The 14,322-nt window shown below is 36.4% G+C and overlaps 1 protein-coding gene across 1 annotated transcript; it reads left to right on the top strand.

Annotated features, from left to right (window-relative positions):
- The first annotated feature begins 4,729 nt into the window (after window positions 1-4,729).
- Window positions 4,730-14,014, top strand: lgalslb (lectin, galactoside-binding-like b). Its single transcript, XM_081350764.1, has 5 exons — window positions 4,730-4,965; window positions 5,381-5,467; window positions 5,549-5,637; window positions 8,122-8,311; window positions 10,117-14,014. The coding sequence occupies exons 1-5, from the start codon at window positions 4,933-4,935 to the stop codon at window positions 10,258-10,260; spliced, it is 543 nt and encodes a 180-aa protein (XP_081206890.1). The 5' UTR covers window positions 4,730-4,932; the 3' UTR covers window positions 10,261-14,014.
- The last annotated feature ends 308 nt before the right edge of the window (window positions 14,015-14,322 follow it).

The following is a 14,322-nucleotide window of genomic DNA, read 5'->3' as shown; positions in this document are numbered from 1 at the left end:
AACCTCAGCTGTCCCTAGTCCTCATCCACTTTCACTGTTTGGAAAAAGAGAAGCTTGGACAATCTCCTAAATTCACGTGGAACCACATGAGGTAAATTATGATTGAATATTTATTTGTGTGCGAACTATCCCTTTAAACCAAATGAGAAATAGAAATATTTCCCATGCAGCTGCAGTTCTAATTTGATTCTGCTCAGTTCACAGGGCATGAAGTAGACAGTCTTCCTTGTTTCTGTAGAGGTAGATAGAGAGAAAAAAGAAAGAAGAAGAATGAGAGAGAATCTCTCTCTCTCTCTCTCTCTCTCTCTCTCTCTCTCTCTCTCTCTCTCTCTCTCTCTCTCTCTCTCTCTCTCTCTCTCTCTCTCTCTCCTCCCCCTTCTCCCTGTCAGGTTGGCTTTGTGCAAATATCTGAATGATCTTGTTCTGCTGTGACCACGGAGGAAAAGAAGCCACACCTACTCTCCGCCAACCACAAGCCCAGCTCAGCAGGCACACAAGCAGTTGCACGTTTATGTAACACACACACACACACACACACACATGTCTGGTTTACTATCTTTGTGGGGACTCTCCATAGACGTAATGGTTTTTATACTGTACACACTGTATATTCTATCCCCTTACACTAACCCTACCCCTAAACCCACCCATCACAGAAAACTTTCTGCATTTTTACATTTCCAAAAAAACTAATTCTGCGTGATTTATAAGCTTGTTTACCCATGGGGACCTCAATTTAGGTCCCCACTGTAACACGAGTCCGCATGAGTCTGTGTGCATTCAGGTTGAAGTCCCCACCGGGATAGAAAAACAGGTACACACACACACACACACACACACACACACACACACACACACCAGCCCATAACTGCCCCCGCTGGCTGGAATTTGAATTGTGCACTACAGAGCGGCATCTTCATCCCTCCTCTGAAGAATACAATGGTAACACTTAATTTACAGTGTCCCTGTTACAAATATTACAAATTGATTACATAGCTACATTTATACCTAATTAAATACAGACAGTTCATCATTCAGCCCTTCTGTAAATACACACATTCATCTGTCTGCAGAAAGTAACGGTAGGCCCAATACTCATACAAATACATAGGCTACAGGTTAAATACTGTCACATTATAAGGATGGATTAAGTTGATTAAGTGACTTGGAGTTATCAAGTAGCCTAAACTTATTTTATTCTCCCAGTTTGCCGTATTGGTGCTTTATTTGCCTTGATTTAATGGTAACACTTTAGTTTCGGGTCCAATTCTCATTAACTAGTTGCTGATTAGCATGCTAGCATGGCTGTTTATATTTATAAAGCACATATTAAAGGTGGTATCAATGATTTCAGGCCCAAAAATATTTTTATCACATTCATCTAATCTTTCCTAACAATCCGCTAGCTGCCCGCCCCATAAGCATGCCGTCAAAAAAACGCGTCTCTGTAGGCAGCCTAGGCTCTGAGATCTGCACACAAAAACAAATGGTTTAGCCAAACAATCAAAACCAAAACAAATAGTGTTCCAACCAATCACCGACAGGGGGAGGGTGTTGTGACGTTTTGAGCCAGCTTTTTCTTCAGCTCTGACTTCGCGTGCAGCCGTGCACGAGCACAAAACCTCACAACACCCTCCCCCTGTCGGTGATTGGTTGGAACACTATTTGTTTTGGTTTTGATTGTTTGGCTAAACCATTTGTTTTTGTGTGCAGATCTCAGAGCCTAGGCTGCCTACAGAGACGCGTTTTTTGACGGCATGCTTATGGGGCGGGCAGCTAGCGGATCGTTAGGAAAAAAATATATATATTTTTGGGCCTGAAATCACTGATACCACCTTTAATGCCTTATTCTGCATGACCACATTCTACATCACTTAATCCTACCCAATACTTAAACTTAACAACTACATTACTAACTATTAACAAGCAGTAATTAGGAGGAGTTTATTGAGGCAAAATTGTAGTTATTAGTGAGAATTGGACCCTAATTTAAAGTGTGACCGATTTAATTGTTACATCATAAAACATCTACATTGCCTTGCAAAAGGAACAATAATCACCATAATAGATACTTCAGACAAAAAAAAAAAGTAAATAAAATAGCAACATTTAATAGAGCCAGATGTACCGTGTCCCATATGTATTTAGGCTATATGGGAATTGTCCCATTGTGGGATTCTACAAAGCAAGGACCATCCATCCATCATCAAATAACCAGCCGATTTTTATTATTATTTTGATTCATAAAGTGATAGTGTTACAATACTGCATTGATTTCCCTGTAAAATATTTATTATAATTTTATTATATAATGTAATATCAAAATACAGTTGTTTCCGTGTAAAATTCAGTACATTTAATAAAATTATTTAATATGATTCTGCTGTATTAAATAATATTCTTGACTTGAATAAATGTAAAATATTTAAATCTAATTATTAAGAAATGTTTTTAAAGTTATCATTACCACAAACAAGGACTGTGAATTAAAATAATTATGGATAAAAAAACCCACAGGAGCTAAGAAGTTTCACTAGAATAAAAGTTTGCGCTGTATAACAGTGAGATTATGCCAGGTTACATCTGTATCAAAGGTCACTGAGAGTTAATTATTATGAAGGACGCTGAGCCCTAAAGGATGGAGCCAAGACTCTCAGACTTGCTGGATTTTTTAAACCTATATTGCATAACACAGGGAATTTACTATCAGACATCTTATTCAGATCAATGTGGTCGACAGCGGTGCGTTGCCGTGAATGTGTTTGTGATGATGTAGCGGGCATGCATGTGACTATAAGTTCATGTGATCTTGTATCTGTGTGTGTGTGTGTGTTTAGGGGAAAGGCCCTGAGTGAGGAGCCAGAACAGGAAGTAAGACACAGACCACACACAGCTGCTGCATGGAGGGAGTGGGTGTGAGGAAGTGTGTGGGAGCTTGACATTCACAATAACACACAATAAGCCATATTCAGTGAGGGAGAGAGACAGTGAAAAAGAGACAGATTGCAATATATTGATTTGGGGGAAGCAGACTGAAAGAAAGATCCTGAATATGAAATCCTAAATTATGTTTATTAGAAATGTCTGTTACTTTAATGCCCAAACCTCTTTCAGATATCCAGCAGATGCAGTTAGTCATATTAGCAGGTGACGGTTGATGTCAGTTAGAGGTTTGGACATCGGCATCATGTGAGGCAGGTGGGCGAGGTGTCCAGCAGGCCCAAGAGGGCACGATCAGAGCATGGCGGGCAGTGCCAGGTCCGTCTGTGGTGCTTTCCGCCTGAGCAGGTGAGGAGAATGGAGCTGTGGGAGAGCAGTGCAGAGCAACTGCAGCATTAACCTAATTACAGGCTGGCCCTGCTAAATAAACACTTATTAAATTTGCATGCTCAAATACACTTCTGGACAGAGCGGGCCACTGTGCATGTAGCCTTTTGCTGTCACCCAAAGGTCCTCACTTACAAGAATCATTAAGGCACATGATGCATGCTGCTCAAAAAAAAAAAAAAAAAAAAAAAAAAAAAAAAAAAAAATATATATATATATATATATATATATATATATATATATATATATATATAACATAACAAATTAAGTAAAATAAATAATGAAATAAATAATAAAATAATGTAAAATAAATAAAATAAAATAAAATAATGTGAAATAAAATATATAGGACATTCAAAAATAATGCAGGCTGGGGGATGAGGAATACTTATTTTGTGTTATGACACCACAGAACCAAATCATCAAGCTCTTAGGTGGTTAGGTGGTTAACTGCACAAGAGTGCCCCTAGTGTAACAGTCTTTTTTTCCCGTTTCTTTCTTTTTAACCAAGTTAGCAGAATCCTGTTAGCCTCTGCTGGTAGTCACTGCAACTGCACCAACTGCCATTGAAAAGCATCTGTATTCATTGACGGCCATTTAAAATTAGCCATGTGTTCTGACTTTAGGCACTAGCCATATAAAGCTGTAAAAAAAGTATGTTTTTATGATCATGGTGCTTGATTCATATCAATTCAGACACTTGACAAGACTCACTGGGTATTAACCAGTAAATAAAACATCATTATTATCATGATAATTATTACTTTTTATATTAGGATTCAGAGCTACAACATATTCACATTGTACTTAAATCACAAAAACTGTCAGTCGCTGTTCATAAAGTAATTTTACTACATTATATTATATTACTTATTGATGTATATTATCTCCATATTTATTTCAATTTTTTAGAATTCATAAAGTAGCATTACTAGCATCGTGAGAATGAACCACGGGTTTACATAAATATAGGAGTTTCCAAAAACAAACACTAGTGCTGCCACAAGGTGCCATTAGTCACTTGTGCCACTAGGGGTCTCCCTCTGCTCGCTCATTGAGGGCGCACACATTTCAAAGATCAGAAACACACTGGAACAATGTCAATTCTTTCTCTCAAAATTAACCAACAAAATCACCACAACCAACAAAAAATGCAATGCACAGATTGTGTTTACCTACCGACAATTATTACATCAATATTTAAACAATTCTGAGTTACATTACCACATACAATATTACAAATATAGTAAACTAGAAGGTTTAATGCAAGCAAATTGCCATGTTTAAAAATACTAAAGTGGTAAAATGTGGCCTCTTATTATTCTGTTGGTAATTATGCTCAGATGATCCAATGAGATCTGGGCAGATTAGGTTCATATGGAGGCTGGATTAACCTCCACCCGTACGATAATCCGCGTCAGCATATTTCTTTCTCAAATAGAGACAATAGAGTTGCTTCTTAATTCGTTAAGAGAATTTGTGTTTGTTTTATCATTTACTTCTTGAACTTAGACACCTTGCAGCTCCCTGTCCAGTCTGCCACGACACTGACAGATTCCTAAACTGGACCGCCTTTGATAAGCATCCTATGGTATTTTGTTCAAGATGGCGGTGGCGAGCATGGAAAAGGACGCGATAGTAAGTCACAAAAACCTTTAAGATCTTTCAGTGCTTCGGTTTCTCATAACGTAGTCATTGTAGTTAATAACAGTATATTTAATACGAAGCGCAGTGGAAATCTGTATGCATCATGAGAGATGAACGTCCTCTCTAATACCCAGTTGAACAAAATCATGATGAGTTTGTGTAAATGCACTGTGCATACGTGGTAAATCGCAATTGACAAATAATATTTCGAGCATTATTTTAGCTCTGGTGTATTTGGTGCACATGCTGTGTTTAAAAAAAAAAGATGAAGTACAGATGCAGTGAAGGCGTGTCGTTTTATTGTTAAAACCCTGCATGTGCATCTGCATTACTCGCTCGTGCTGTATTTCATCCTGCATCTTTAAATGCTTTTTAAACTTGTAAATCTTCTCTTTCTCATTTGAAGAACACCGAAGATGATCTTCACCTTAATAATTCATTCGGAGATGCTGGGCTTATCTCCCCTGATAAAGAAGACATCTCTCGTATTCTGGTAGAGTAATGTTTAAAAGCAGTCGTTGTTATGCAGTAGTTTATGTGACATTGATGTTTTTCCCTATTTCTGATATACCAGACAGTTCCTTTCAGTGGACGGATCAGAGGTGGGATGAGGCCTGGGAAGAAGATCATTATAATGGGCATCATTGATCCAGAGCCAGACAGGTATGTTTTCATATTAAGATTGCATATTTAAAGGGTTAGTTCACTCAAAAATGAAAATTATGTCATTAATGACTCACCCTCATGTCGTTCCAAGCCCGTAAGACCTCCGTTCATCTTCGGAACACAGTTTAAGATATTTTAGATTTAGTCCGAGAGCTTTCTGTTCCTCCATTGAAAGTCAATGGACGGCATACTGTCCATGTCCAGAAAGGCAATACAGACATTATCAAAGTAGTCCATGTGACATCAGTGGCTCAATCTTAAGTTTATCAAGCGGCGAGAATACTTTTTGCGCGCAAAAATTTATCACGCATCACACATGACCAGCGTCGGCCAATAGTGAGCCTACTTGTGACGTACAACACAGACGCGCTGCGCAAAAACACTACGTGAAAAGACTCGAGGCCCAGAGAGAAGGAAATGAATAGTGGAATAAAGTCGTTATTTTTGTTTACTTTTTGCGCACAAAAAGTATTCTCGTCGCTTGATAAACTTTCCGGTCTTACGGGCTTGGAACGACATGAGGGTGAGTCATTAATGACATCATTTTCATTTTTGGGTGAACTAACCCTTTAAGACTGTACACATTCTAGCATTAGTAAATAGTTACATCAGACACAAGCTCTGTCTCAAAACCTTGTAAGTTTCCTTAAACAGCACTTTTTGGGCATCATGGGCCCATGTACTTAAAGATCATGGTTGTACAGTAGTATAAATACCTCATTCATTCATTCATTTATTCATTCATATGCTGTCCAGATTGGCAGCACTATGTTTTGAGTACAGCTTTGGGTTGTAGATCTCCTCAAGAAACGCACTGCATGGGTGTGTGCACTGTTTAGGGTTGATGGGTGTTTATATTAGCTGTTAAGGAAACAAATGTCAAAACTGTGAGAGCATTGGGTGTGTCTTGGAAACGTTTTAGTATGCTGATGCAAATAATCAGTGGTAAATCACAAGGGTGTTATTCAGCCTAATGTTCAGCCTGTATGACTATATATTACACAAACACACACACAGACACACACACACACACACACACACACACACACACACACACACACACACACACACACAAATATGCATGTATATATATATTAATTAAATTAAATTATGCATCCAGGTATAAAAAGGAAGTTTATCTTTACGGTAAGCGCACTAACAGGCATGTGCGATATTAAAACCTTAGTATGGGCAAGGCTGAAATGATAAATTTGTGATATACTATTTATAAATGTATACCATTTTGTGTTATAACACTACTGTTCAAAAGTGTGGGATAGATGAGATGAAAGAAGTCTTTTATTCTTACCAAGGCTGCATTTATTTGATAAAAAAAATACAATAAAACAGAAATATTGTAAAATATTATTACAATTTAAAATATCTGATGTCTAATTTAATTCATTTAAAAATGTAAATTATTCCTGTGATTCCAAAGCTGGATTTTCAGCATCATTACTTTGTCTTATTACAGTCTTCGGTGTCACATGATCCATCAGAAATCATTCTAATATGCTGATTTGCTGCTCAATAAATATTTCTTATTATTATCATTGTTGTAGACAGTTGTATTACGGTTTCCACAAAAATATTAAGCAGCACATTTTATTTATAGGATTCTTCTTTAAAGAATAGAAAGTTCAAAACAAAGGCAGGTGTTTGACATAGAAATCTTTCTTATTTACTGACACTTTTGATTAATTTACTGCATCCTTGCTGAATAAAAGTACTCATTTATTTTATTTTTTTAAATCTTACTGACATTTAAACTTTTAAATGATAGTTCAGTTGTTTAATATGTGTTTAATACTAGTACCAGAGGCTTTTTGTAGCACTTTACATTTATTAATTTGGCTGACACTTTTATCCAAAGTGATTTGCATTGCGTTCAGGGGCTGCATATTGCCAGTATGTAGTTTTCCTCTACCAGTTTAGCTCTAGTTGTTGAATGTACTGGTCATTTTTTTGAGAGTATAGTAATGGTTCCTGGCATGAGGGCGATGGAGTGGTTTGTTATCTTGATGGTGTAGTCTTTACATTGTAATTATGCAGCTTTTTAACAAAATTGCACATTATGGTTCTGATATATAAATGGTTAAGTGATACTAATGTGTAATTTCAGCTCTGGAATTTAGCCTTTGTAAACAGCCTGCTGATCCATTAGGAATGCTCCGTGAGGCTCAGTCAGTGTGATAATGGCTGCCGACGCAAGCCTGAATCACTGTGAATTCATGTAAAATGGATTCATGCTATTTCTCTGTAATATTTGGCACATTAGCACACAGTTTGTAATGCTTCATCATGCAACACTTGTCATATTTTTATTAACACTAATGGCAAGTCATATGGTTATGCTGACATACTGAACATATTACTAGTGAGGATGAATAAATCTTGAAAACAGAAGATAGATAACTTTAGATGTAGAAGTGACAAAAACCAGCTGTTTCCATGCTTAATGTTTGGTTTTGTTTTTCACAGCTTTGACATCAGTTTGAACTGTGGGCACAGTGAGAAGAAAGATGATGAAGAGCTCACTGATGTGGCCCTTAAACTCAGCGCACGATTCACTGAAAGGCAGTTCCTGAGGAATGCCAGAGTCTCTGGGAAATGGAGTGAGGAGGAGGCACCCATAGCTTACTTTCCCTTCATCCCGGACCAGCCTTTCAGGGTAATGATCTGAAACTCTGACATCTACATCTTCTCTAATCTGAGATCTCTAATCTGCACAAAGCATGAGTTCAGGGTTGTGTCCAAAACCGATGGCAGCTTCCTCCTTGCCCAGTCAGTCAGACTTAACAGATACAGATGTTGTATGTATGCTGTACCTCCTTCAGACACTATAATGTGATGTCTAAAGCAGTAGCGTGTAGTGGACTTCTGAAATGAAGAGGCAAAACCTACTTTCCCTTCCCTTATTTTTGTGTGTTTGAGAGATTATATATTATTAATTAGAATCAAGCTACATCAAGTGATTTTTTAATTATTTTCCTTCAAAAACAATACTTACAAGAGTAGAATTAAATGCATATATGCATAATATTTTGGGTAGCTTTTGTTTATATATATATATATATATAAATATACAGTTGTGGTCAGAATTATTGGCAGTCCTGGTAAATATGATCAAAGATGGCTGGAAAAATAAATCTGCATTGTTTATCCTTTTGATCTTTCATTCAGGGTTTAAATATGAGGAAATACAAAGGCCAAATTTCCTTAATCATCCACCACAATGAGTAAAACCAAAGAATATAGTTCTGATGTACAGCAAAAGATTGTTGAGCTTCACAAAATAGAAACTGGCTGTAAGAAAATAGCTTAAGCATTGAAATTTCCCATTTCCACCATCAAGGCAATAATTAAGAAGTTCCAATCAACTAAAGATGTTACAAATTTGCCTGGAAGAGGACGTGTGTCTATATTGTCTTAATGAACGGTGAGGAGGAAAGTTTGAGAGGCCAAAGACTCTCCAAGGATCACAGATGGAGAATAACAGAGATTAGTTGAGTCTTGGGGTCAGAAAGCAAAAAAAAAAAATAATAATAATCAAACAACCCCTATATCCCCACATTTTGTTTGAAAGGGTTTCAAGATAATATATATATACACACACACACACACATTATTGTTCAAAAGTCTGAGTTCAGTAGGTTTTTTAAGAGATGTGTACTTGTTTTCAGCATGAATGCAGTACATTGATCAAACGTGACAGGAAACGATTTTTATTTCAAATATATGATGTTATTTTGAACTTTATATGCATCAAAATATCGTGACAAAGTATCACGGCTTCCAAAATATACTAAGCAGCTAAATTGTTTTCAACATTAATAATAAGAAATGTTTCTTGAGCTCCAAATCAGCATATTAGAATGATTTCTGAAGGATCATGTGACACTGAAGATATAATGACAGTAATATTGTGAAATATTATTACATTTTAAAATATATTGAATTAGAAATCATAGAAATCAGTTATTTTAAATTGTAATAATATTTCACAATATTACTGTATTTACAAATAAATGCAGCCTTGACAAGCATAAGAGACTTCATTCAAAAGCATAACAAAATCTTACAGAGTCCAATCTTTTTCCAATCTCTAGTGTCAATACAATATTGTCATTTTGTAGTTTATTTTTCCCCAGAAAGAATGCCTGTTTTTTCATGTGGGTTTATTCCTTTATAATAGGCAATTACAGAATTATTCTGTATGGCAGAGAGTTGTACGACCAAAGTGAGTAAAGATACTGGAAGATAAAGAGCGCTTATTTTTTGTAATTGGGGCTGAAGGCGAACCAAAAAAATGGGTCACTGTTTCCAATTGTTGAGCTGAGATAAGCAGTCATGCAAAGTCAGACAAGCACTTCCTTTCAACACACTGTCCACAATGTGTCTCAGTAACTGACAAAGGGTTCTTTTGATTTGATCTTATTTCACTATTTCTCCCCTCTCCTTTCCCCATTTATACAGATTGAGATCCATTGTGAGCACCAGCGTTTTAGGATCTTTGTGGATGGACACCAGCTGTTTGACTTTTATCACAAAGTAAAGTCTTTGCTGGCCATTAATATGATCCGGATAGTTGGGAGTCTTCAGATCACCAAGCTTGGCTAAGCAAGCACGCCTGAGCACGCTCCAGAAAGGACTTCTCACAGGTGAAACCGCGCACCTGTGCATTTGCCACAGGCAGTGAAGGCCTCTGGGCCGCAGCTCACACAAAGACATCAACGACATCTGCATTTTCACTACTTTTGCCCTCTAACCTCTCATTGGAGTGATTTCTGAGTATTGTATCATAACAGGTTGGTGAATGGTTGCATTGTCAGATGTGTGTTTTCCAGTATCCTTGCTTCACTTTGTAGCTTATTTGTTTAGCTTTGATCATTTTTCAGGGATCGCACACTTTGATATGCACTCTGTGGCAGTACCATACTCCACTGGGATTTAGCTGCTCTCAATAGACACTGCCAATGTAGTCGTGCTTGTAGTCTAGCAGTGTAGTTTCAAAATGATCCAAAACTCAGGAAATCAGAAGTTGATTTACTTTACATTTTATTCTGATGACAAAAATGCTCTAAATTATTATCATTAGATAGGCTGTCTTGACATACTTTGGCTGCTAGAATACAGGAGCTCAGATTCAGCATTTGCCGTTCCATCTGGGTTTGATTTGCGTTAATTAATCTCAGTCATTTTTATTTTTGTTATATTATTTGATTTCCAAATTGTGTAGCAAGGGTGTATGGTGGCAGACATATTTAAATAGCATACATTTCCCCTCCTGCATCTATTCATTGCAACTATTAATTTTTGGGAAATATAATATGTCGCACTGAAATGTTGTAGAATGTCACATTTTATTTAACTTGAGGTTAAGAGAAAGTTTTTATTTTTGGGAATGAAGTACTGAAATTTGATCATCCAGTCATTCTCTTCCAAGCCAGCACAGTATTTAAGAACGACTTTAAGAAAAATCTTTGGCAACCAAGCTGACAAATTACCGCTTTTGGACACAGATGTTTATTTAGATTGTTTTTTGGGAGGAATGACTTCAGTACAGTGATTTTTGCACACACACAAAAAAAGGGGCCACTCCATCGGTTTACGCTTTATTATAAAGCACCTCGTAAAAGGTGAAGGAGCGAAATAACAGGGCTGAATTGTTTCTTGAATGTACTGTCATCCACTTCATTAACTTAGCAGTGGATGTAAAGTGAGTGTCCTCACAGAAAAAAAAAAGATTCCCTCCTCCTCCTCCTCCTCCTCCTCCTCCTCATTCTTACTCCTTGTGTCACTCTAAATATAAACACAGAAAATGGTCAGCATTTTCAGCAATGCTTTTTGCCCCTCTACCCTACACACCTACAATGCTCCCCTCTCAGATGTCTCCTGCTCCACCTCCACATGTAGGACTGAATTAGTGTGATATCAGTGATTATTATTGCTACTAATTACATTACAATACCTGATAAACGATTCTTGATTTGCAATGATTTGCATGAACTACCATTCAAAAGTTAGGGGTCAGTAAGATGCTTTTGAAAGAAGTCTCTTATGATTACCAAGGCTGTTTATGTGCTCATATGTATATGTAATTTCTTCCTGTTACTGCAACGCTGAATTCTCAGCAATCATTACTCCAGTCTTCAGTGTCACATGATCCTTCAGAAATCATTCTAATATGCTGATTCGGTGCTCAAAAAATATTTCTTCTTATTGTCAATGTTGAAAACAATTGTGCTACTTGAAATATACATCTTTTGTAACAAATGTAAGTCTTAACTGTCATTGTTGATCAATTTAATGCTAAATTAAAGTATTAATTTCTTAAAAACAAAACCGTACTGACCACAAACTTTTGAATGGTAGTGTGTGTAGTATTACGGTCATGTCAATTGTTGTGTTGATCAATGTGCCCTGTTCTATAGTGAAGAAGCTGGCTATGCTTCTCATCAGTCAGCATTTATTCAGGTCAGTATTGTAATATTTTATAATATTATACTTACTCTTTGTGTCCTGGAACACATGGGAACCGAGGCAGTGATGAATGAAGTTGATGGGCTGCTTTTTTTGACGACTTTACTGGCCGTTCTACTTGACTAAATTTCATGTGATGGAATAATGCTATTATTTGCCAGAGAGTACTTAACACCAGCCAGAAACGATCTGCTCACATCAGTGTTTGGGTTAGAAATGAATATTTATCGACTGCAATAGGGAACTGCTCTATTAATGATCCTTAATGTGTTGAGTGGGTACTCCTGATAGAAAACTCCAGTTTAATAACCTATTGTACATTTAATGTGAAGTACTGTAGGCCATTTTTACACTCTGAAAATCTTGGCCGATTTTCTCTGCAACCCTTCATGTGTTACAAACTCATACAAAGTTTATTTAAAGAGAATCGGTTTTGCAACACAAGCAATGTGGTTCTTGACCACACACCCATCTGACATGTTGTGTCAAACACACTTTGATATGACACATCTAGCAACCTGGTCATCAGGACCAATACGATACACTTAACAGTATTACTATTTAACTGCTAAATCTGGAAGTTGCTTCATTTTGTCTGGTGCTGTTTTAATGTTGACCATTTTGAGCATCGTTTGGTCTCTGAACAGTGAGTGTGTGAAATTACACCTGGATAATTGAAAAATGGGGAGGGAGAATCTGTATTTAAAAAAATAACAGGTGAGAAAGGGCATATAAGGAAAGAATGTCAAAAGTGTTGACTGTGCTGTAAGAAACCTTAGAATAGTAATAGATTTTGTTAATGTATTTGGCACACTGTTATCCAAAGTGATTTGCAGTGCATTCAAGGCGTACATTTATCAGTATGACTCCCTATGATCCTTTTAATATTCCCTATTACAGATGCCAGTTCTAATGCTTCCATTTTTATTGATGTTTCTTGTCTTGTATCTCAAAATAAATTAACAATCTTTCAAACTGGATCACATTTATGAGGGTTCAAAATGAATGTCTTGGTTGTAAACTATTCTAATGAAGCCTTCGAATTTTGGATGTACATATACTAAACGGGGCCTCTATATGCTTCATTTTTTATGTTTTTTTATTTAATTTTTTTGCTACTGCAATAATGTCTAGTCACTAAAGAGAGTGTTTGATTGTGTATGTGATATTTAGTTTTGAGTGTTCACTGGTTACCAATTCTAGTTAGCATGGTACGTGTTTTTTTTTTTTTAACCTCTTTGGGATATTCAGAGCTTTGCTTTTAGACCCTAATATGTCAGTTCTTTTATTTGAAGACTATTTCAGAGGTGTATGATTGTTTCTAAAGTGGCCCATTATTTACAGCTAGTTTGTGATGTTGGATGTAGTTGTACAGTCATTTTCATGAGTTAAAATCAAGACCTGCAGAGTTGGTTTAGTGTGCTTTCAAAACTTAGTATTTATCAGAAATGTGCCTATCGAAATACACGGTTGGTGTTTGGAATCTAAAATTGAATTCTTACTAATGCACCTTTTGTGTGTTTGGTTAAAGAAAGTGTAATTGAAATAAATCAAATAAAACAAACAATAAAACTTCGAATTTGCCACGGTACTACATATTTGCCCTCTAGAATACCCTGTAAATATGCTGATATATATGTTACACCTACAGAGTAACAATTGACTGAAAAAACATGTGTGGATAAAAATGTGCATTACAAATACCTAAAAGTATACCAAAATGATTAATACTATTTTGACATTGTTATCTGGATAAACTGTTGGATACATGAATGCATTATTGTGTGTTGGTTTTACAGGCAAGATTGAGTTATTTCATGACTTTTGTAACCTTCATGAGTTTCACTGCTTTTCTAACTGATTACAGAACAATAAATCAATCCTTACAGACTTTGAAGTCATTTAATGTGTCCTATGTTAGCACTTAACCCTTATGTGCTGTTGGGGATGTTTTCATCCACTATGGGGTATTTTTGAGTCTAAATTTGGCTATAACTTTTTCTGTGTTTCAGCAAATGGGATGATTTTTGGTGACAAATCTTATTTTGACACATATTTTGGGAAAATGCTTTGAAATTTTTCAAAAACTCAACAGTTCACTGTGGGCAAATTTACTACCCTTTCGTTATGTTTGTGGCTGAAAACAGCCACTACTTTAAACTGCTGTAAAAATTTATCAGATAAATATTTTTTTCAATT

This window comes from Scardinius erythrophthalmus (assembly GCF_964197995.2).
Source record: "Scardinius erythrophthalmus genome assembly, chromosome: 21".
In the NCBI taxonomy this organism is placed as follows: Eukaryota; Metazoa; Chordata; class Actinopteri; order Cypriniformes; family Leuciscidae; genus Scardinius; species Scardinius erythrophthalmus.
Note: the sequence above shows the minus strand (reverse complement) of the source record. Positions and strands in the feature narration are given on the sequence as shown.

Coding starts and splice junctions, on each gene's coding strand:
- lgalslb (XM_081350764.1), top strand. CDS start 4,933: ATGGCGGTGGCGAGCATGGAAAAGGACGCGATA. Junction 4,966..5,380: donor GCATGGAAAAGGACGCGATA/GTAAGTCACAAA, acceptor TCTCATTTGAAG/AACACCGAAGATGATCTTCA. Junction 5,638..8,121: donor ATTGATCCAGAGCCAGACAG/GTATGTTTTCAT, acceptor TGTTTTTCACAG/CTTTGACATCAGTTTGAACT.